The 22,275-nt window shown below is 38.5% G+C and overlaps 4 protein-coding genes across 4 annotated transcripts in view; all 4 read left to right on the top strand.

Annotated features, from left to right (window-relative positions):
* The first annotated feature begins 4,332 nt into the window (after window positions 1–4,332).
* Window positions 4,333–5,571, top strand: LOC149034369 (uncharacterized). The gene is made up of 2 exons (XM_089193619.1): window positions 4,333–4,529; window positions 4,627–5,571. The coding sequence occupies exons 1-2, from the start codon at window positions 4,478–4,480 to the stop codon at window positions 5,427–5,429; spliced, it is 855 nt and encodes a 284-aa protein (XP_089049745.1). The 5' UTR covers window positions 4,333–4,477; the 3' UTR covers window positions 5,430–5,571.
* Window positions 5,572–5,605: 34 nt separating this feature from the next.
* On the top strand, window positions 5,606–6,674 carry LOC149034368 (uncharacterized). Its single transcript, XM_089193621.1, has one exon. It carries the CDS (start codon window positions 5,944–5,946, stop codon window positions 6,604–6,606), a length of 663 nt encoding a protein of 220 aa, XP_089049747.1. The 5' UTR covers window positions 5,606–5,943; the 3' UTR covers window positions 6,607–6,674.
* Window positions 6,675–12,158: 5,484 nt separating this feature from the next.
* LOC149034363 (uncharacterized) overlaps window positions 12,159–22,275 on the top strand; it is a 158,525-nt gene continuing 148,408 nt past the window's right edge. Inside the window, exon 1 of the mRNA XM_089193611.1 lies at window positions 12,159–15,278. Within this exon, the coding sequence (XP_089049737.1) occupies window positions 12,300–15,149 (2,850 nt within the window). The 5' untranslated portion in view covers window positions 12,159–12,299 and the 3' untranslated portion in view covers window positions 15,150–15,278. The remainder of the gene's footprint in view (window positions 15,279–22,275) is intronic.
* LOC149034367 (uncharacterized) lies at window positions 15,247–16,327 on the top strand. Its single transcript, XM_089193618.1, has one exon. The coding sequence runs from the start codon at window positions 15,308–15,310 to the stop codon at window positions 16,214–16,216; it is 909 nt and encodes a 302-aa protein (XP_089049744.1). The 5' UTR covers window positions 15,247–15,307; the 3' UTR covers window positions 16,217–16,327.

Here is a 22,275-nt window from a genome sequence, read left to right as displayed (position 1 = left end):
GACTAGCGTAAGAGCAAGCCCTCGCTACGAGCCCTTCAATACGAGCGTTTTTTAATCCACGAATAAGTTTTGGGACTTGAGTAACACTAGTTGAAGAGAGGTTTGCAGGGTGTCACGCGCGTGGGAATTTCTCATGGCGTGAAAAGACAAAAGAAAGTTAGCAGAAGGAAGCCGTCAAGAAGAATTTGAAGAATTTCTTCGCGACCAGGTGTCCAAAACACTACCATCCTTCTGTGCACACGGTTCCATGCACACAGCTTGAAACCTAACGATATGTTCACTTTTAATCCCATGGAGTATTTTTGCCTCTTTGAGGAAAAGACGCTTTTCCTTCTCGTCCTCACCTAACAGTTTTTTGATAACGACCTTCTCAGAATTGTTTCTCGCCACAAAAACCAAACCATAGGATCCTCGACCGATAGCCTCTTCTTTGTCTCGCAACTGCTTCCACTCGAATAATGGTAAACCATGACAATCCAAAGATCCGTCTGAATTACACTTCCCTTTCAGAAAGGGCAATTTAAACGCCATAGAATTGATGATTTGCAATTTGTTGAGGAACAGAAGAAATCCGCTGAACGAATTGGTGAAATAGCCTCTTTTTTGTTTAGAAAGTTTATTTCTTCGCTGATATGTAAGCCGTAAATTTCACAATAGGATGGTGGTGTTTTGGACACCTGGTCGCGAAGAAATTCTTCAAATTCTTCTTGACGGCTTCCTTCGGCTAACTTTCTTTTGTCTTTTCACGCCATGAGAAATTCCCACGCGCGTGACACCCTGCAAACCTCGCTTCAACTAGTGTTACTCAAGTCCCAGAACTTATTCGTGGATGAAAAAACGCTCGTATTGAAGGGCTCGTAACAAGGGCTTGCTCTCACGCTAGTCTAAGTTTGGAGCTGGGGCTGAACGTTGTCATACTTTGAGAAGCCTGAAAACGTTCCCGTGATGTTCTCACATTTACAAGCATATGAGATATTATTGTTTCAATAAATCAATACAGACGTGACCAGGAAACGTATCAAAGTTACAATTGTTTATTGTAATGTGGTATGTCGAGTTGGTTTTCACATGCTGTGCGACTTGGGGCTGAACGTTGTCATATTTTGAGAAGCCTGAAAACGTTCCTGTGATGTTCTCACATTTACAAGCATATTATTGTTTCAATAAATCAATACAGACGTGACCAGGAAACGTATCAAAGTTACAATTGTTTATTGTAATGTGGTATGTCGAGTTGGTTTTCACATGCTGTGCGACTTTTTATGCCGCGACTAAAACTCATGGCAAATTTTGCATAACAAAAGGTTACTAAACAGTTTAACAACGCGAAAACGCAGCTATCTTTCATGCATAATGGTTCATTATTATTTATACCACTCAGTAAAAGAAAAAAATTAATAACACTTAATTTTAGTCACGCGTGTTATCGTCGTGGGGATAAATGAGCCAAGCGCTTGGTGTCTTTGTACAAAATTTGTGCAACATGCCCTGCTATCCGTTCCGTGTTTTAGGATTTGGGGTCATTTTCCGCCGTTCCGTGTTTTAGGATTTGGGGTCATTTTCCGCCGTTCCGTGTTTTAGGATTTGGGGTCATTTTCCGCCATTCCGCCATTCCGCCATTCCGCCATTCCGCCGTTCCGGCTTTTAGGGTCGCCCGGGTGACAAAGGGATCGTTGATCTGTTGACAAAGAGATACAATCCCAAAGGAAACTATTCACCAAATGCAATACAAATATTCAAAGATCTCAACAAGCTCGCAAATATTCCTATTCATAAATCGTCTGGAAAAAGCAAACTGGCAGGAGGAACTATATTCTCTGATTTCAAAGATCTGAAAGACAGACTCATTAAATTGACAGGGAGTATCGATGCTGGTAATCGAGTATTCAGTTGAGAAATGAAGTGATAGAAATATTAGATCACCTCCTCAAAAAAAATAAAATTTCGAAAGAACAATATAGTGCCTATATTCAGAAACACTTAACATGATGGAAACACCAATATATCTCAGCTCTTTGAACTCTAATAAAGGACCGAGTCATGATTTCACAACATCATTCAATCCTGTGATGAGACTTGACCCAAACAGAGATTATTTTGTTGCTCTCGATGAAATCGCGATGTCATACAGCTGGTACAATGTAAGCAAAAGCTATGAAAATAACACACTGAAATATAGTCACGATTCGGGTACCACGTGGCACACCATCTCCCTCCCAGATGGAAATTTTTCATACGCTGAACTGAACGCTTATGTTCAGAGAGTACTTGAGGGAGCAAAACATTCAAAGACAGGTATCACAATAAGATTTATACCAGCGCTTTTCAAAGTTTTGATGGAGGTAGAAAATGGTTTTCAAGTCGATCTGCAAACCGGAAATTTTGCTGATCTTATTGGTTTTACAAAAAAGATAGTCACATCAACTAGCTATGGTGAAAATTTGCCTGACATAACAAGATCTGTCGATGACATATACATTCGCACAAATATCATCTCAAACAGTGTTGTCGGTGGTAAAGAATCAGATGTGTTGTTTCGATTCAGCATTGATAATATCCCACTCTCTTACCCTTTCCATATCGAACCAAGAAAGAAAAAGTACAGCAAAATAAATACAGACAAACTCCAAGATTTGCGAATCTACATCACTGATTCACTGAACAGACCGATCGATCTCAACGGAATTTCTGTCTCATTAACACTTCTTATAAAATAAACAGATATTTTATTTCATACACTTGAAATAAAATGGTTCGAAAGCAAATGAAAAAAGATGAATGTGGAAAATACACCTTATACAATCTTGATAACGATCAAGCACTTCAAGAGGGTGAAGGAATATTTAACACTCTCAAAAATGTTGGAACTAAAATAGCCGCAAAACTTACAGGGAAAGCGGCAAAGGAGATAGCTAAAAAAGCAGCTACAAAAGCGATTGAAAAAGGATCAGAGCAAATCGGTGAAAAGACGGGACAGTTAATCGGTGAAAAGATTTACAACAAGTTCACAAAAACAGACAAATCTCAAGTCACGCAATCACACAAAGAAGACAAAGGAGAACAGCTTATAAAGGAATTACAGAAAGATAAAAAGTCAAAGTGGACACCACCACCAACAAATAAAATTAAAAAAGAAGATCACTTCGACGACTTTGACGAACTTTTTTTATAAAAAAAAAATCTCTTCTTAATTTCAAAATGTCTTCTTTACGAAGTGCAAAACTTTCCAAGAGGTACGAATATTATTCATATGAGCTTGATACTCCACTCCAAACTGCGCCAGCGAATAACGCATATCAAAAGAAGGATGGATACAAGTTTACTGTTAACGCAATAACATCATCAGACACTGTTGCTGACTGGCACAATGCTTATTTTGAAATGGATTTTAAAATCACAAAGATGGACAACACAACTTTCGCTGCGGCTAATGCAGCAGCAACAATCAATGGTGGTTTTAGTCTGATAAAAGACATCAAAGCTGGGTTTGAGAGTGCGAGAGTTCTCGATTTATCAAATGCAAATCACGTTACCAATGTAAAGAATCTCACCGAGTTTTCAGAAGAGCATTCTAAAAGAGTAGGTCCTCGTCAATTTTACTACCCCGACACAGCCACCGGCGCAGTCATACAAAAGTATTCAACGATTGCTGTTGATGGGAATGCCGGGAACATAATACCAACAGACAACACTAATTAAAATAAAGGGTTTACAAAAAGAAAGACTCTTCTCACCGCAGGTGCTGAAAACAACATCCATCTACCACTCAACCGATTTGGCTTCTTTGACTCTTTGGAAGAGCGCATTCCACCCAATGCAAAGGTTAATATTGAGGTAAGACTTGAAGAGGACGCAAATGTGTTGTTCAGATCAAATGCTGCTGATGCTGGTAGATACATCGTGACAAAATTTCGTTTGTGGGTACCATTCATTAAATTGAATGATCTTGGAGAGAAGACATATATAGAAAAGTTTCTCAAACCGTACACATGGTCTTATCTGAAAGAACAAATTGTCGATTCAGGTCCACTTCAACAGAAAAATGGAACATTCAGAATTACAAGAGCTGTCGAAAGACCAAAACATGTTTTTATTTGGGTTTTGAATGCAGCCAAGCTTGGCAGTCAGGAACAGAATATGTTTGTGTTCAACACTTTCAACATCGCAAATGCGAGATACTTTACAAAGGCTCAACTTCAACTACAGGGTGGTGAAAAGTATCCTGATCAACAGCTTGATCCAAGCAGCGAGCTGACAAGAGCATGGAGAGATCTTCTAGACTATGTAAAGTTTGTAGGTAATAATCTGTTCGGTTCAACAATTGATTTGAAACGGTTTCAAGATCTCTATGGAATACTTTACTTTGATCTGACACGAAAAGAAGAAGATATTCAAAAATTTACAACAGGTCTAGATTTCGAGTACAGTCTCAACGACACCCCCAACGCAAACTATCACATCTATGCATTGATTCTCCATGAGGAGGAAATCAGTGTTGAAGTTATGGGTGGAAGAGCACTCATCAGGAAGTAAGTTGACTTTGTCTTTTTTTTTACTTTTTATTATGTGACACGCATAATAAAAAGATGACGACTCATTACATTGCATATGGTGTAACACTTTCAGATAATCAGAGAATGAAACTTGCCAAGGCTTTCAAAGAAAAATCACCCATCACTCTACGTCTCTCACACAACGAACTGACTGGTTCTGATGAGATGATGTTGACACAGACACAGATAAAGAAGATTCATAAAGCACACTCTGCTGGAAAAGGAGTGGACCTAAAAATCAGCAAGACGCAGATAACAAAGGTTGCACAAAAAGGTGGCAGCCTCTTTTCTTCACTCCTGAATATTGGTACAAAGCTTTTACCAAAAGCAATGAATCTCGCCACAAAAATTCTCCCAGGATTGGCGACAGGAGCACTTTCAAGTGTGGGCAATTTTGCTACTGACAAGATTCTTGGAGCTGGTCAGTCAGGTGGTATGATTATTCCACATTCAAAGATTCCACAGCTTTTACCTTTTGGAAACCGTCTCTCAGAAAAGCAGAAACGAGACATTGAAATTGCTCTTCAATCTGGTGATGATTTGAAAATAAAACCAACAAAGAGACAAAGTGGTGGTTTTCTCGGCACTCTTCTCGCTTCAATCGGTGTGCCAATACTTCTAAGAGCGTTGACTGGAAGTGGAACTGGAAGAGGTTTGCAGAATAGGTATGTGTCAGGTAGGACTGGCATGGGATTGCAAAACAGACCAGTTTGGTTTCCACCGACTATGATGGATGCTCCTGTACCAAAAATTGGAAGTGGGGGGAAAAAAAGCAGAAAGGACAAGGTCTGTTGCTGGGAAAAAACTCTCCCTTCAACGGAATACCAATCCTCGGAAACATATTGTGAAAAGGCCGCCCTTTTAAAAATATACTAATCACAAACCTTGACATTCAAAACTGGGTTGAATATCTCAAGATTCCAAACTTTGGAGGGGTGATATCCAGAGATCAAATAAAAGATTGCACTTCACGACACTCTTTTGTTATCAATCTGAACGAGTCAACTGAGTCTGGTTCACACTGGGTGGCGATGGTCTTTGGCTCTGATCTCATCTTGTACTTTGACTGTTTCGGTCTTGTTCCACCAGAAGAGGTGTTGATGCTTTGCGAAAAACGTCGAGTTAATTACGCATTCAACAACACACAGTATCAGGCGTTGACAAGCGTCTTGTGTGGATACTATTGCCTCTTCTTCTTGAATGAAACAAGTCGAAGGTTGAAACCACATCTCGCTCATCAAAGTTTGTACTCTGTCTTCTACGAAGTGTTAGAACCACTATCATACAGTGACACCTTTTCGAACGAACGTTTTATCAAAAAATATTTCAAAGAGGTTTAAAAAATCTTTAAAAATTTCTACCACAAAAATTTGTGGTATATTATAAAACAATGACGTACTCTGACGGTTATCATCAAATTGTTCACAAGCAAAAAGGTGAAGGCAAAGAAGGACCTGAAGGACCGCCAGGTCCAAAAGGACAAAAAGGAGACGCAGGACCACAAGGTCCTTCCGGTCCAAAGGGTGATACGGGTCCACAAGGACCTTCCGGTCCAAAGGGAGATACGGGTCCACAAGGACCAGCAGGTCCAAAGGGTGATACGGGTTCACAAGGACCTTCCGGTCCAAAGGGAGACGCAGGACCACGAGGACCTGCTGGTCCAAAGGGAGACGTAGGCTCACAAGGACCTTCCGGTTCAAAAGGTGATACGGGTTCACAAGGACCTGCTGGTCCAAAGGGTGATACCGGTTCACAAGGGCGTGCTGGTCCAAAGGGAGACGCAGGACCACGAGGACCTGCAGGTCCTAGAGGTTTAAACGTTAATCTTTCAAACTATCTCGACAGAACAAAAGGTGGTAGTATTCAAAAAGCTTTAAATTTCACAGGTGTTAGTGGTTCTGACAGACAGATAACAGGTATTTCAGATCAACCTAGTGGTGGAACCAGTGTTATCAATTTGAATAAGTTGAACACTGAACTCAATAAAAAGGTTGACACAACAACATTCAACACAAATACAGTAAAAAATCAGATTCAAATGCTGTTATTTTAAGAGATGGTTCTCAATCTATGACTGGTAATCTTAACCCAGGAAACAATAAAGCAATTAATTCAGCTGCACCAACAAGTGGAAGTGATCTTTGTAATAAAACATATGTAGATACATATGTGAACAACAAATTATCTCATAGTGTTAGTACCAAGTTGAAAAATGATCTGGATTACTTCATGAATGATAGTCAATTTAGTGATGAAGATGATATCACTGGGAAAAAAATAACTACCAAAGACTTTCATAACTTCAATAAGAAGGTAAAACCATTTGAATTAAAACTTGATTCATCAAAAAGTTATTATTCAAGCAGATTCGGTGTCAATATGTACACTGCAGCAAAATCAGAATACACGATTGTCTGTGAAGTGTGGTGGGAATCCAGTAAAATTGACTATAATTTAACCAAGGTGACTGCTGCAAGTTCTGTTGAGACAATTAGAACACAACGATCAAATCGATTTTCAAATCATACCAGAACTCTTGTACATCTAACAAAATGGAGTAGTGCAACACCAAATTATTTGATGTGGGATCTTGTATTCAAATTCAAACAAGGTCAGGCATATGATCAAAAATTAGATATCTGGGTGGTAGTCTATGGTACAAAGGGTTATCATAACGACATACCGGTTGAAGTTTATGATTTATGGTATTCATTGGAAAATGGTAAACTTAACCTTTACCCGGAAACAGTTTAGAGTAATGAACCAACGACGGATAAGAACCCAGCAACCAAGAAATATGTTGACACCATCCAAACAACTTTACAAACAAACATTGATACAAAAGCAAAAAAAATTTGGTATAGAGGCAGCCTAGCACATAATAATAAAAAAAACTGTACAGTTTTATGTGAATGGAACAGCAAATCATAACACCAACGTTTCACAGAGTGATAATGCTGATTTCACGGTGAATTCAAGTGATGTCACAAAGCTGATTGTCACTAATGCTGGTCTGTATCTTATCACATTCATCGATGGTCTGGCAAGTACACAAGCATCAAATCTCAAGTTCATTTTAGGTAATGAATTTGTGTCAACAAATACTAATAGTGGTGGTCTTACAATTCCACTTGAAAACACTTCCACCATGTGGAAGACAACACTCAACACAGTAATGTTATATTTCAAAGCAAATACATCACTAAAAATGGAGGCAGACCATAATAATACAGTTTTTGATGGATTGGGATTCAGTTACATCATGTTAGCAAAACAAGATTGATAATTTATTATTTATAATAAATGACTGTCGCAACCATGTTCAACTTCAACCATATCGATTACTCAATAGGAAAAGATAAGATCGATAAGCTCAAAGCTCTTTACAAACACTATCACAAGAAGTGGTGGTGCTCGAGGAAGACCTTCAAGGGATTCAAACGAAAGAGTCTTCTCTGTAGTTTGGGAAGCACCTCACTCATTGTTATCGGGGCACTCGTCGGAGGGTTGACCATGAACCCGATCCCGCTTGCTGCAATAACAGGTACTGGTCTCTTTCTGAAGACATACACTGATGTGAAGAAGTTTGACAGAAAGATTGATATGTGCAAATTTGCCTTTACAACCTATGAAAAGATCTTAACCGAACTGAGATCCTATCTGAGAGGAAGACCGTTCGACAGTGCAGCGTTTCTCAATGAGGTGAGACTCATCGATGATACAATCACAGATCTAGTCCAATCTTTCAATCCACTAAAGTACTTAAGCAGTATAAAAAACGTTTTGAGGCATAAATAAATATTATCCTCTTTCGGAATGGAAGAGGAGAATGCAGTAACCTTTTTACAGAATAAGAATCACAATCAATATGATGAAGAGCAAAGGTGTTGAGAACAAAAGTGTCTTTTGACGTTTCATTTCTATTCTCTTTTGTGACATTATTATTAAATGGTGATTTTTTTTTATTTTTTTATTACTTTCCTCTTTCGTTTTGAAAGAGGAAAAAAATGTAGCCTTCTCTTTAGTCTTCTTCTTCATCTTCATCATCAGAAAGGGTAACCAAAACTTGCCTATCTAGAATTGGTCTGACAAAAATGTCATTTACCTTGATCTGTAACGTTACAGTTTTATCACTAATATAGATCGAGTCGATTATCAACGCCATCTTCACGTAGCATCGTTCATCAAGATAATCAAGTGGATTCTCTTTATTACTCTCTCTTGAGTGAAAAATTGTGTATATCTTCTGTGTCTTCTTGGAGAAGATGAGCTTTGAATAAAGAATGGGTGGTCTTTCATCTTTCTCAATCAAAGGGATTTTTAACATTTTTGCAGTTTTAGATCCACATTCCTTCTTAAGATGTTCATAACACAGCTCTTCAATCTTTTTCAATCCATCATAAAAGTCAAGTTGTTTTTGTGATGGAGTATCGATTTCACTCCAGAGACAGGTTGGGATTGAGTAACCGATGAGATCTTCATCTTCAGCTACATTCTTTTTCACACCAAAAGAGAAGAGGAGAGGAGATTCAATCACCAATGATGTGGTTAGACGTTGAGATTCCCCATAATTTGTTGTAATCTGGATACTTTTATTACCATATTTGTTAACAACAGGCTCTTGGAAGAAGATATTTTCTTTGATAAGCTTTTTGAGACTTGTGAGTTGCATTCTTAAATATTATCAACATTTCTTTAAACGTTTTTTTTTGTTATCTTTTTTGATCTTTTTGAGATAATTGTTATTTTTTGCTTTTGCAACTTTATTACTTATCTTTTTGAGATAAATGTTCTTTTTGCTTTTGCAACTTTAACACTTATCTTTTTGAGATAAATGTTCTTTTTGCTTTTGCAACTTTAACACTTATCTTTTTGAGATAAGTAGGTCTTTTTGTTTCACATATAATTTTATCAATTATTTTCTTTGTATACTATTAGTAAATGGTTAAAATACCAAAATTAACTGCAGAGGGTTCAAACGTAAACCGAAAGAGAAGAGTACCCGGTGTTGACTTTCTTGATGAAGAGTATAGGATGTTGATCGCTGGTCCGAGTGGAAGTGGAAAGACAAACACACTCATGTATATGTTGAGAGAGCCGCTGGTCATTTACGATCAGATTTTCCTCTACACACCGAACATTCACCAAGAGTTGATACAAGATCTCCAAAAGATTATGCATCGACACTCACAGAAACTTGGGTATGATGTGTTGCATGTGATGAATCCTGATGAAATTCTTGACACAACAGAATATCCAAGAGGGAACAGGAAGGTTGTGATTTTTGACGATCTCATGACTGCATCTAATGATGTACAGAAAAAGATCTTGAAGCATTTTATTGATGGAAGACATCATTTGATCTCACCGGTGTATCTGAGTCAATCATATCACAAGACTCCTGTCAACATCAGATTGAACTGTTCTCATCTGATTGTGTACAAACCTACAATGACTCGCCATCGAAGTTTAATCGCTGGTGAAAATAGCTTTGAACCAGATCTGTTCTCAAGACTTAAACCTTTTGACTTTCTTTTTCTTGACAAGGTGAAAGAAACATGTATGAAAAATTTCAATGAAAAAATTTAGCAAATTTAAATTGAATTTAAATTCAAAAGATGAAGAGTTCTTGTGTCAAACAGAGAAAAAAGACCGATTCTGTACCTGGGAGTGAAAGACGGGAGATTGCAAAAAACGGTCGTCTAATGATCAAATCGAAGTGTGCAGAGTGTGGTAGTATAAAGGTAAGGTTTATCAGTGGTGGAACCAACAAAGGTCGAATGATTAGATCTGATTTGTCAGGAGGATTTATCGATATTCACAAAGCTATCGGAAAACTACCAAAACCGAAATCTGGTTGGACTCTTCCAGGTCATAAGTATACAGGACCGTATAACGACCTTGAAAATCAGTTACGATACGATCCAACGACAGGAGAGATTTTGGAGATCTATGACCCACCCTCAGGTCCGACCGACGCTGTCTCTATGCAACATGATGTTGATTATAGTGTCTGTGCAAACAGCACTAATCCAAAAAAGTGTAAGAATGTGGCTGATAGAAAGATGGTCAAAGCTCTCGATGAGATACCATTCTCCGACAGGCAGTGGGGTCATTGGGTTGCGAGAAACATTATCAACACAAAACAAAAGCTTGGTCTGGGGTTGGGGAAAAAAAGCTCAAAAAAAGTAGTCAAAGGTGGCAAGAAGAATTAGCAGATGAGTTGCACAGACCGGTGAGACGAAACTTTAGAAAACGACAGGTTATTGTCAACGGAATTGATGAGATTTGGTGCTCTGATCTCGTCGAGATGCAAAAGTTTGCAAAGTGGAATAAAGGTTATCGTTATCTGCTGATGGTTTTGGATGTCTTCAGTAAATACGGTTGGGTTGTTCCGTTGAAGAATAAAAAGGGTGAGAGTGTGGCTGAGGGGTTCAAAAAGATATTTATCGAGGGACGGGTACCGAAGAGGCTCTGGGTTGATAAAGGATCAGAGTATTACAACAGTCATGTTAAAGACTTGATGAAGAGCAAAGGTGTTGAGATGTACTCGACAGAGAATGAAGAGAAATCATTTGTCTGTGAGAGGTGGAATCGTACGATCAAAACCGAGATGTGGAAGCAGTTTACCATTCAGAACAACACACAGTATCTCGACACCCTCCCACACATTGTCGAAAAGTACAACAATCGAAAACATAGATCGATTAAGATGTCACCTGTTGAAGCTTCCAAAAAAAAGAATGAAGATAAAGTTTTTATGAATCTTTTTGGTGGTTTGCCTCCGCCAAACCTTGGCGGTTTGCCAAAATTTACTGTTGGTGATCATGTTCGCATCACCAAATTCAAACGAAAAGTGTTCGACAAAGGATTCACCCCGAATTGGACAGAGGAGATTTTTGTTGTTGACAAGGTTCAATATTCCAACCCGATCACTTACAAGTTGAAGGATCTGCTTGGGGAAGAGATCAAAGGTTCTTTCTACGAACAAGAGATGTTGAGAGCAAAGCAAGATGTTTTCCGAATTGAGAAGGTTATTCGAAAGAGCAAAGGGAAAGCTCTCGTAAAGTGGAGTGGTTATCCAGAAAAATTCAACTCATGGATTGATGAGAGTGAATTTCAAGGGTTATAAAAAAAATGAAAAAGTCTTAAAAGAATATTTGATAATAATAAGATGGATGATCTTGAGTTTTTTTCAAAGTCTGCACTCATGAAAAGAGCGAAAGAGATGGGTTTGAAAGGTTGTTATAAACTCAAAAAAAAACAATTGATTGAGTTAATTAAAAACCCTCCTCCAAAGTTGGATGATCTTGAGTCATTTTCAAAGTCTGCACTCTTGGAAAGAGCGAAAGAGATGGGTTTGCAAGGTCGTTCTGAACTCAATAAAAAAGACTTGATTGAGCTAATTAGAAACCCTCCTCCTCCTCGTGCAAGATACACAGGTGTGAAGAAAAAAGTAACACTTCAACCTGTTGATTCAGAAGGAGAAGAACTCGTTTTCCCCACAATAAATGCTGCTGCGAAACACTTCAAAGTGAATTCTGGAAGATTTGGTTGGAAAGTTACCACAAAAAAAGAAGAGATAAAAAACACAATAGTTATTGATGGGATAAAATACAAGCTCAGATTTGAAAGTTATACATTGAAGAAGTGTAAAGATTAAAGCATGTCTTCATCACTTAAAACGAGTGATGAAAAAAATTAAAAAAAAAACAGGTTTAAAAAAAATAACTTAATAATAATAAGATGGAGAGAAATACTGTTGTACAACTTCGTCAGATTGCAAAAGAGAGAGGTCTTCGTGGATACTCTAAGCTTCGAAAAGCAGAGCTCATTAAGTTCATAAATCAATCAATACCATCGGGAGTAAATTTACTCGATGCTCCTATTCCTACACATGAGATACCAAAATCTCAGAAAATCTTGAGTCCAGCGAAGCTGAAGCCATTTTTAAAAAAGATTGAGAAAGCTGTCGATGATGGAAAGAGAGTGGTAGAGGATTGGGGTCAGTGGTTGAAAGAGATCGATGCTCCAAGAGTTGTAGTTGATGACAAGTTGAAAGATTTCAAAGCACATATCGCTGAACTGTACAAGCCCAGTTTCACACTTGTTGAGAGCAAGACTGCATTGAAAGGATTTACAAAACATTATACAACTGATGGGGTGAAAGGTTATGGAGTGTTGGACTTTCTTCAGGCTGTGAAACCAACTGTTATCAATTTTCTGTCAACACTGAAAAAAAACAAGATAGGGTTTGTTCTGAGGTGTAACATGTCAAAGACAAATAATGAGACAGGTGTGACTACGATGCAGCTTGCATATTTTAATTCTTTCGTAGAGATTGTCTTTCAAGAGACTGATAGAGAAGAGATTTATCAGAGAGGTGTTGATAAAATGATGGAGAGTATGGCTAAGTTTACAAGAGAAGGAAGTGGGTGGGTTCTCCATTCGATTGAGGGTTTAGATTTGCATACGGTGGAATACACCCCTTTGAATGGCTCTTCATACATTAAATTATCAAATCATCTAATGAGAAAAAAGGCTATCATAAACATACAGAATAAAGATGATGAATGTTTCAAATGGTGTGTTACGAGAGCTTTAAATCCTGTTGTGCAAAATGCTGAGCGTGTGACAAAAGTTTTGAGAGAGCAGGCAAAGAAATTGAATTGGGATGGACTTAAGTTTCCACTCGCCGTACTAGATATTCACCGTTTTGAAACTTTGAATCCAGGTCTTGCTGTCAACGTTTACAACTATGAAGGAGGACTCAAACCTTTGAGAGTGAGTAATGTTGAGAGTAACAAGCCCCGCATTCATCTTCTTCTGTTATGTGATGGTGAGAAACAGCATTACTGTCTTATCAAAAATTTTAGTAGGCTTGTATCACGTGAGGTATCAAAAAACAAAAATAAGAAGTTTATCTGTGATAGATGTCTCAATTATTTCACTACTCAAAAAGTGCTTGACACACACAGTGAACTCTGTCGAGATCATGAGGCAGTGAGAGAGAAGATGCCGAAAGAACAAACTTTTCTCTCTTTCAAAAACCACTATAAGAAGATGGATATGCCGTTCGTCATCTATGCTGACTTTGAGTCGATCATCAAACCTTTACACACCGTTCAACCGAATCCTATGAATTGTTATACCGAGAAGAAGCAGAAACATATCCCGGTGAGTTTTTGTTACTTTGTCAAATGTTCTTTCGATGACAGGCATTCGAAACTGGTTGAATATACAGCAAAGTCTGAGGATGAAGATGTTGCGCAGATATTTGTTGGCATGCTTGAAGAAGAGGTTAAGGCAATATACAAAAACCATCCCCCAAAAGAGATGATCTTCACGGACAACGATGTTATGATCTTTGAAAATTCCAAGTGTTGTTGGTTATGCGGAGAAGCTTTCAAGATGGGGGATGAAATAGTTCGTGATCATTGTCATTATACTGGCAAATTTCGAGGAGCTGCACAGAATATTTGCAACCTGAGATTTAGACGACCAAAATTCACTCCCGTTGTCTTCCATAACTTGGCAAACTATGACGCACATCTCTTTGTCAGAAATCTCGGTGTTTCAGAAGGTAATATTAATTGCATTCCTACCAACACAGAAAAATACATCAGCTTCACAAAGAGCATCGAAGTTGACAAGTTTTTCAGTAAAAAGGATAACAAAGATGTTGTTGTCAAGAGAGAGTTGAGATTTATCGATAGTTTTAAATTCATGTCTTCCAGTCTTGCCAAGCTTGTTGACAACCTCGTCAAAAAGAGTGACTCTTTTGAGAATACAAAAAGATACTTTGATGGAGAGAAGCTTGATCTGTTGAAAAGAAAGGGTGTCTATCCTTACGAGTGGTTAGATTCTATCGATAAATTAGATGAAACTGAACTTCCGCCGATCGAAGCTTTCTTCTCTATTCTCAGTGGTAGTGGAATCTCTGAAGAAGAGTACGAGCATGCGCAGAGGGTGTGGAAAACCTTCGGAATGAAGACGATGCGAGACTATCACAATCTTTATAATCGAAGTGATGTGATGGTGTTGTGTGATGTTTTTGAAAACTTTCGGAAGGTTTGCAAAGAGAACTACGACCTCGACCCCTGCTGGTACTACACCGCGCCTGGGTTGGCCTGGGATGCATGTCTCAAGATGACTGAGATAAAGCTTGAGTTGTTGAGTGATCCAAACATGTTGCATATGTTTGAGAAAGGTATTCGTGGTGGGGTTTCAATGATTCCAACAAGATACTCAAAAGCGAACAACAAATACATGGGAGGGAAGTTTAACACCTCTGAACCTTCAAAGTTTATCACATATCTTGATGCAAACAACCTCTACGGTTGGGCGATGAGTAAGAGTCTACCAGCACATGGTTTTAGATGGGTTGATGAGAAAGACTTTGACGAGTGGAAGAATTTTCCTTGCATTCTCGAAGTCGATTTGGAAGGTGTTAAGAAAGAGCAATACGATTACTTTAACGACTATCCTCTCGCTCCTGAAAACTTGTCGGTTGGGAAAGTACAAAAACTGCTCTGCACCTTGAATGGTAAAAAGAAGTATATCATCTGTAGTGTTTCTGACAGCTGCCAATCATAATGTTCGGAATGCACACGCGGTCCTTATGAAGAGAAGCTATTCTGTAGTCGGGTTTCGTCCCACAGGTTGATTAAATATCGTTGTGTTTCTACCGAACGTCTCAGTGGTTATTTAACCGTAAACACCACATCATCCATCATGAGACTTTAAAGCTTTACATGAGTCTTGGAATGGAGATTGGAAAGATTCATCGCATCATCAAGTTTGAAGAGCGGGAGTGGATGAAGAGATACATCGATCTCAATACAGAGTTGAGAACCAAAGCTGACAACGATTTTGAGAAAGACTTTTTCAAACTTATGAACAACTCTGTCTACGGCAAGACGATGGAGAACATTCGGAAACGGGTTGATGTCAGACTTGTCAACTCAGAAGAGAAGGCAAAAAAGTTGGCAAAGAGACCCAATTTTAAACATTGTACCATATTCTCCGAGAATCTCTGTGCAATAGAGATGAGAAAGACAGAGGTTTATTTCAACAAACCTGTCTATCTCGGAATGTGTATCCTCGATCTCAGCAAGGTTTTGATGTATGACTTTCATTACAACTACATAAAATCCAAGTATGATGATAGAGCAAAGCTTCTTTTCAATGATACAGACAGTCTTTGCTATGAGATTCAGACTGAAGATTTTTACAAAGATATAATTGATGATGTCGATTGTCTGTTTGACACAAGCAACATTCCGAAAGATCATTCTTCTGGATTACCAAGCGGTGTGAATAAGAAAGTTATTGGAAGGTTCAAAGATGAGGCGGGTGGAAAAATCATCGAACAGTTTGTCGGTTTGAGAGCAAAGCTTTATAGCTACAAGATGTTCGATGGAGGAGATGAGATGAAGAAGTGTAAGGGAGTCAAAAAGGGAGTAGTGGAGAGTACCATCAGCTTCGATGATTATAAGAGATGTCTGTTCGGTGGTAGAAATCAGTATCGGAAAATGAACACCCTTCGAAGTCGAAAGCATGAGATTTTCATGGAAGAGATCAACAAAGTCGCTCTGTCTGCCAATGATGATAAGCGAGTCATTCTACCAGACAGAGTGTATACACACGCAATCGGATACTAATTATCGTATGTTTACCACAGCTAAAATGAATTTAATGATATGTGCACGTAAATATCGTTTAAAGAGGTACTAATTCTCGAAAGTTCGCCATAACTTAATAAAAATAAAAAAATGCACCAAATGCCTCATTTACCCTACTACTTGAGCAAAAGACAGCTGTAGGATTTGGCAAGAAAACAAGCCGTCGCAGATGCCCTGCTGCACAGTAATTTCGAGGAAAATCAAACAGAAAGCTCCTCTCGGCACTTTGGTGACCGTCAGACGGGGAAACGATTTCAATCGATTGCAAGCCTGATCCCATGTAAGTTTTTAGGTGACCCTTCTCTCCCAGTGAAATCAAATTCAGATATACATTTAACTCAAATTTCATCTCGGTATCCTCTATTCCTTAAGGGTATCATGAAACACTGTATGTTTTTATCAAAAGTGGAGCGAAACGAATATTACATTATTACATACACTTCTTACGAATCCTTTTTTTGTGCTTAGTGAATGACACAAATAATCAAATATTCGAAGGTCTCCGTCTTTTTGTAATGCGTTCGGACGTCAACATATCAAACTCTTTCCCCAGCGCGACGAACATTTGTTTTTCTCGGTTCCAGGTGTACGCGACCACTAACCCTACGTAATGCGCATGCTTTCCGTTGCGAATTTTCAAAATGGCGGATAGGCTAAAGAGGGAAATAAAAAAAGCAAAGCGATTTTGCAATAAATACTTAACATAGAAAGGCGAATCCACGATAGAAAGATACAAAACTGTATGATACTGAGATCAGGGAGGTTGAAAAAATCAACAAGAGAGGTTGAAAATTCATTACGTTGGCTATAGCACATGCTTCGATGAATGGACACCCTTCAGGGCCGATAGAGGATCTGGATATTTTCCGTTTGTTCGTAGCGAAAAGCTGTTCATTCCCTCGGAAAACTCTCTAGAGGATAGAAAAGAATCGTTCCATGATCAACTTGCTCGTGAAATAAAGAAAAAGCTTTGGTCTGGACGGCGAGAGGACCCTGATATAAACATAGACCTTAATGTGAAGTTTTATATGAAATAATTCATATTTGTACTGCGGTTGTAGATGAAAGTGAAATGTGATCATCGCAGTAAATTTTCCAATTTAAGCAATTGGAAAGAAGAAGCCTGAAAAAAAAATCAGGGCTTCAACGGGATTCGAACCCGTGACCTCCGCGATACCGGTGCGATGCTCTACCAACTGAGCTATGAAGCCACACATTGGGAGCGAGGTCAATTTATTGAGTTCATATCTTCCCGTGCAGTGAAATGATGTGAAGTTTTATATGAAATAATTCATATTTGTACTGCGGTTGTAGATGAAAGTGAAATGTGATCATCGCAGTAAATTTTCCAATTTAAGCAATTGGAAAGAAGAAGCCTGAAAAAAATCAGGGCTTCAACGGGATTCGAACCCGTGACCTCCGCGATACCGGTGCGATGCTCTACCAACTGAGCTATGAAGCCACACATTGGGAGCGAGGTCAATTTATTGAGTTCATATCTTCCCGTGCAGTGAAATGATGTGAAGTTTTATATGAAATAATTCATATTTGTACTGCGGTTGTAGATGAAAGTAAAATGTGATCATCGCAGTAAATTTTCCAATTTAAGCAATTGGAAAGAAGAAGCCTGAAAAAAATCAGGGCTTCAACGGGATTCGAACCCGTGACCTCCGCGATACCGGTGCGATGCTCTACCAACTGAGCTACGAAGCCACACATTGGGAGCGAGGTCAATTTATTGAGTTCATATCTTCCCGTGCAGTGAAATGATGTGAAGTTTTATATGAAATAATTCATATTTGTACTGCGGTTGTAGATGAAAGTGAAATGTGATCATCGCAGTAAATTTAAGCAATTGGAAAGAAGAAGCCTGAAAAAAATCAGAAAATTGACCTCGCTCCCAATGTGTGGCTTCATAGCTCAGTTGGTAGAGCATCGCACCGGTATCGCGGAGGGCACGGGTTCGAATCCCGTTGAAGCCCTGATTTTTTTCAGGCTTCTTCTTTCCAATTGCTTAAATTGGAAAATTTACTGCGATGATCACATTTCACTTTCATCCACAACCGCAGTACAAATATGAATTATTTCATATAAAACTTCACATCATTTCACTGCACGGGAAGATATGAACTCAATAAATTGACCTCGCTCCCAATGTGTGGCTTCGTAGCTCAGTTGGTAGAGCATCGCACCGGTATCGCGGAGGTCGCGGGTTCGAATCCCGTTGAAGCCCTGATTTTTTTCAGGCTTCTTCTTTCCAATTGCTTAAATTGGAAAATTTACTGCGATGATCACATTTCACTTTCATAGACCTTAATGTTGACCAAAATGTTTTCATGGAAGGTCTTGGGAATGTTTTGCCCGGCGTTCCTCAAGGAGGGAAGATGATTTACCAATTGGAGTCAAATAGGGTGCTTGATTCATATCTGGGGCTGGATGAAAGAATTTTAAATGTAGCTGAAGATTTTGCCTATGTAATTCCAGGAACTATTAAGTATTGGTTGGGACAAAGAAGTCCAATCATTGAATACAAGCTCATCGTTGTAGGTGTTCTTAACCCTTTCATAACCTGCTGCCTCCAAGAAACTGAATCCTGTTTTTCTTCAGAAACTGTTGTTTGAGGGCATCAACCCCTTTGTGATTTGTGGATCTGAAGAAATCTTTAGGAGCTCTATTATTGTATTTTTCCAAGCCTTGCTGTGTATAATATGCTATGTTCTGATAAAGTGACAGGAAATCAGGAACATGGTAACATAGTGCATGCATGAAGGGAGTGACATCTTTTGCTTGGTAAACTTTGAAAAAGTGCTCAAACCATGATTTGATATTTCTTTGCAGTTCAAGAATACCCTCTGCAGATGTAAAATCTAGCTTCAGATCACCAATTATGTCCATAAATTTAGCCCAGATCACTTGTATGTCTTTGTTTTGACTGCAATGAGGGACAAGCATAGGTCGGAATGTTTATTTCTGAAAGAGTTTCAACTTTTCTGGTCCAGTAAGATCTCTATATTCCAGCTTTTTGCTCTCTTTGTTGATTCTAAAATTAAAAGTGATTCCCATACTTTTGATAAATTCTTCATAACATGTCATGTGTTTATATTTATCTCTTGGGAATCCATCAGAGGTTTTTTTTTTTCTCAATAGCATCACTTCTTTTCAGCTCTCTTATGAACAAGTCAATCAAAACATCTGAAATCCTCAGAAAAAAATGTAATGTATCTATGATGACATGGTCTATAGGTATAAAATCAAATAATGGTTGTGCCTTACAGTTTAATTTCTTTCCAGTGGAAAACCTTGCTATTTCGGCGACAGTTCTAGCACCAAATTTGGGGTCATTAATTGACCATGTTTTGCTTGTGTCCCACTGTAGCTCCCTGGGACAATTGCACCACACACAAGCATAATCCTCATTTGCCCCGCCTAAACCACATACCAGTGCTAAAAATTTCAAATCTCCACCTAAAAAGTATTCAATTTTATCGGTGCAGCTATTTGCACTTATCTCCTTTAAGTTTGACATTTCCATTCAAAGGTCTGCTACACTGTCTCTCAGATTATCATATGTCTCTGTAGTTTTTATAACAGCAAGTATATAATTTCCCTTCTCACCCATTGCCACATCCTTTTCATGGAGAATAGTAAAAGTGAAGTTGACAACTGTAAGCCCCTTTCCAATATTTGTACCATCACTACTAAGCTTGATCTTAATAGTTTCTCCATCATTGATTTCTCCATTCTTCTGAAGCCTAACAATGTGCTCTTGCAAGCTTTCTGCAAATCCTAACTGAACACTTTTAGCATCTCCTGGTGTTGGTTTCAAGTTCCATTCACTGTTTAGCTCATTAATCTGCTAATTGATGGAATATATATTGGGGAGATCATTAGCCTTCATGGCAATTTCATGCCAGGCCTCATTTGAAATAATGACTTTATCTTTGAGGTAGAGCCACATATTTATGTTATCAATGTCATCATTATTAAGGGCCTTTGGGTCAGACTCTGTAAATGGCAGCTCTCCCTCTCCAACAAGATTGAAAGTTTCATATTGATTAGTCACAGTGTTGAGGACTTCAATTTTGGTTGCAACAAAATTGTACAGCCCAAGAAAGGAGAGTGTAGTCTGGCACTCCTCCTTCAGTTGATTTTTAATTCTCTTTTGATGGTGCTTAGAATAGTCATTAAACTTCTTCTTAGCTGGGCCTCTACCTTTTTTCCCATTTGTAATCACTTTTTTGGCCAACTGAATAAATTTTTTTATTGAAGAAGGCCCCTTTCTTCTCAGCTTTCTCGAGAGCTTCTAGGGCTTTTTATCCATTCGCAATCGCTTTGCCTTCTCCTGTACCAACGATTCTTCTAATTTTATTTTTTCTCCCCTCAACTGGCTGTTCTCATCTTTAAGCTGATGTACATCAACCTCGTTGTAATGCACCTTAAATCGATACCGAGGGCCCGTTTCCAAATTGCTAAGAAGTGCATTTAATTGCCACGATTATTAGCTTTCTTGACAGCTTTCTGAAAACAGAATATTTTCTTTTTGAAGACTTCTGATATATGGCTATTGATTATTATACCTCGTATACCTGATTGCTCAAACACTTTGTTTACAATTATTGAAAGGACCTACTCATGGTTTTCTCTGAAAACTTCTTTGCTTTCAAATAGTATAGATTAGTAAGCTGAAACGAAAATGAATCAGGGAAATTTACGAAAAATCCAGCGAACAAGCTTAAAAAAGGCATTTATTTAGACTTCATACTGCGATGAACTTCACAGATCTTACTTGTTTATCTCGTAAGTAAACAATGGCAGATTAATTCCCGAAGCGATTTCTGAGTTTCCCGATCCCTCTCCTACTGCTTTCACTCTCACAAAACAGGAAAAAATCAAAAGGAGGAAGATACAGCTGTTTTGAAACGCCATTTGACGAGGGTAAATCTGCTTTTTGTTCGACACTTTACATATCAAAACAAAGGAAATTTGTTCCTCTTTTTGATTCTGGTACATTTTTAAATTGCGCTTGCGTAAAAGGAATATCGCCCGGGACGCTTCGCTCGGTTGTGTTTTGAACAAAAACGCCTTGTTAATTTCACGCAACCGCTCGGAGAAAAGGTTAAATGACGAGGGAAAAACTTTACCTTCAAGTTAGAAAATTAGCGACATAGAAAGCCACAATATTGTAGTTTAATATTTCAGAGGTACATTGAGTGCTTTTTCCGTAGAGAATCCGCACGATGGTAAAATGTTAGAAAATTACACTCGATTTGAGTGGGGTGTTGAAGTGGGCGTGGTCACTATATTCGTGTTAAGACTATTTGTACCCCATGAGTTTGATATGGATCTATTTCCTGTTCAACCTCTCACTTTCGCTCACTTTTGCGTCCAAGAATATTTCTGAGTCTGATATTTCAGCCGTGGCTAGTGATTGTATCGTAGTACAAATTACAGCTGTTATTTTCCCGTCTTGAGGTTTTTCATGAGCTGAAACGAAAAACGAAAGGACCTTTGGGAATACGGAGAAAATCAGTAGGTGGCAGAAGCCATGACGCCATGACGGCTTAGGACAACAAGTCACAACAACAACGGCCATGTACTCGGACTAAACCAACGTGCACTCGACTCCTGTTTTAATAAATTTGAAGCGCATATACTGATGTTTATCGTACTATATTTTTCCCAAAACAAAACCGTACTTACCGCAAATTTACATGATAGTGATAGCTCGACTTTAAATTGTGATTTCTCCCGCACATTTCAACCGACGCCATTCAAACTGCCATGATATGAAGCTCCTTTTGTGATACATCAAGTGAAATGGGTCTCTAAGGTCATAAATATCACAGAAAAAAATGCGGGACTAAAATGCGGGGCCAGCCAAGGTTTTTAAAAATTTGACTGTGACGCCATGTTTCATGACGTCATGGTATGGACAAAACTGTCTATGGCGCGGATTGTATTAGCCTCCGTCATTAAAAAAAAAAGGACCTAACAGATTCCCAATTCTTTTTCTGGTTTTCCAGAGTTCTGGATTCGTT

The sequence above is a fragment of the Pocillopora damicornis genome, chromosome 14, assembly GCF_964200805.1.
Source record: "Pocillopora damicornis chromosome 14, jaPocDami1.2, whole genome shotgun sequence".
Lineage (NCBI taxonomy): Eukaryota > Metazoa > Cnidaria > Anthozoa > Scleractinia > Pocilloporidae > Pocillopora > Pocillopora damicornis.
The sequence above is the reverse complement of the archived record's forward strand: the minus strand, read 5'-3'. Positions and strand labels throughout refer to the sequence as shown.

Coding starts and splice junctions, on each gene's coding strand:
- LOC149034369 (XM_089193619.1), top strand. CDS start 4,478: ATGAGGAGGAAATCAGTGTTGAAGTTATGGGTGGAAGAGCACTCATCA. Junction 4,530..4,626: donor GGAAGAGCACTCATCAGGAA/GTAAGTTGACTT, acceptor TAACACTTTCAG/ATAATCAGAGAATGAAACTT.
- LOC149034368 (XM_089193621.1), top strand. CDS start 5,944: ATGACGTACTCTGACGGTTATCATCAAATTGTTCACAAGCAAAAAGGT.
- LOC149034367 (XM_089193618.1), top strand. CDS start 15,308: ATGAGTCTTGGAATGGAGATTGGAAAGATTCATCGCATCATCAAGTTT.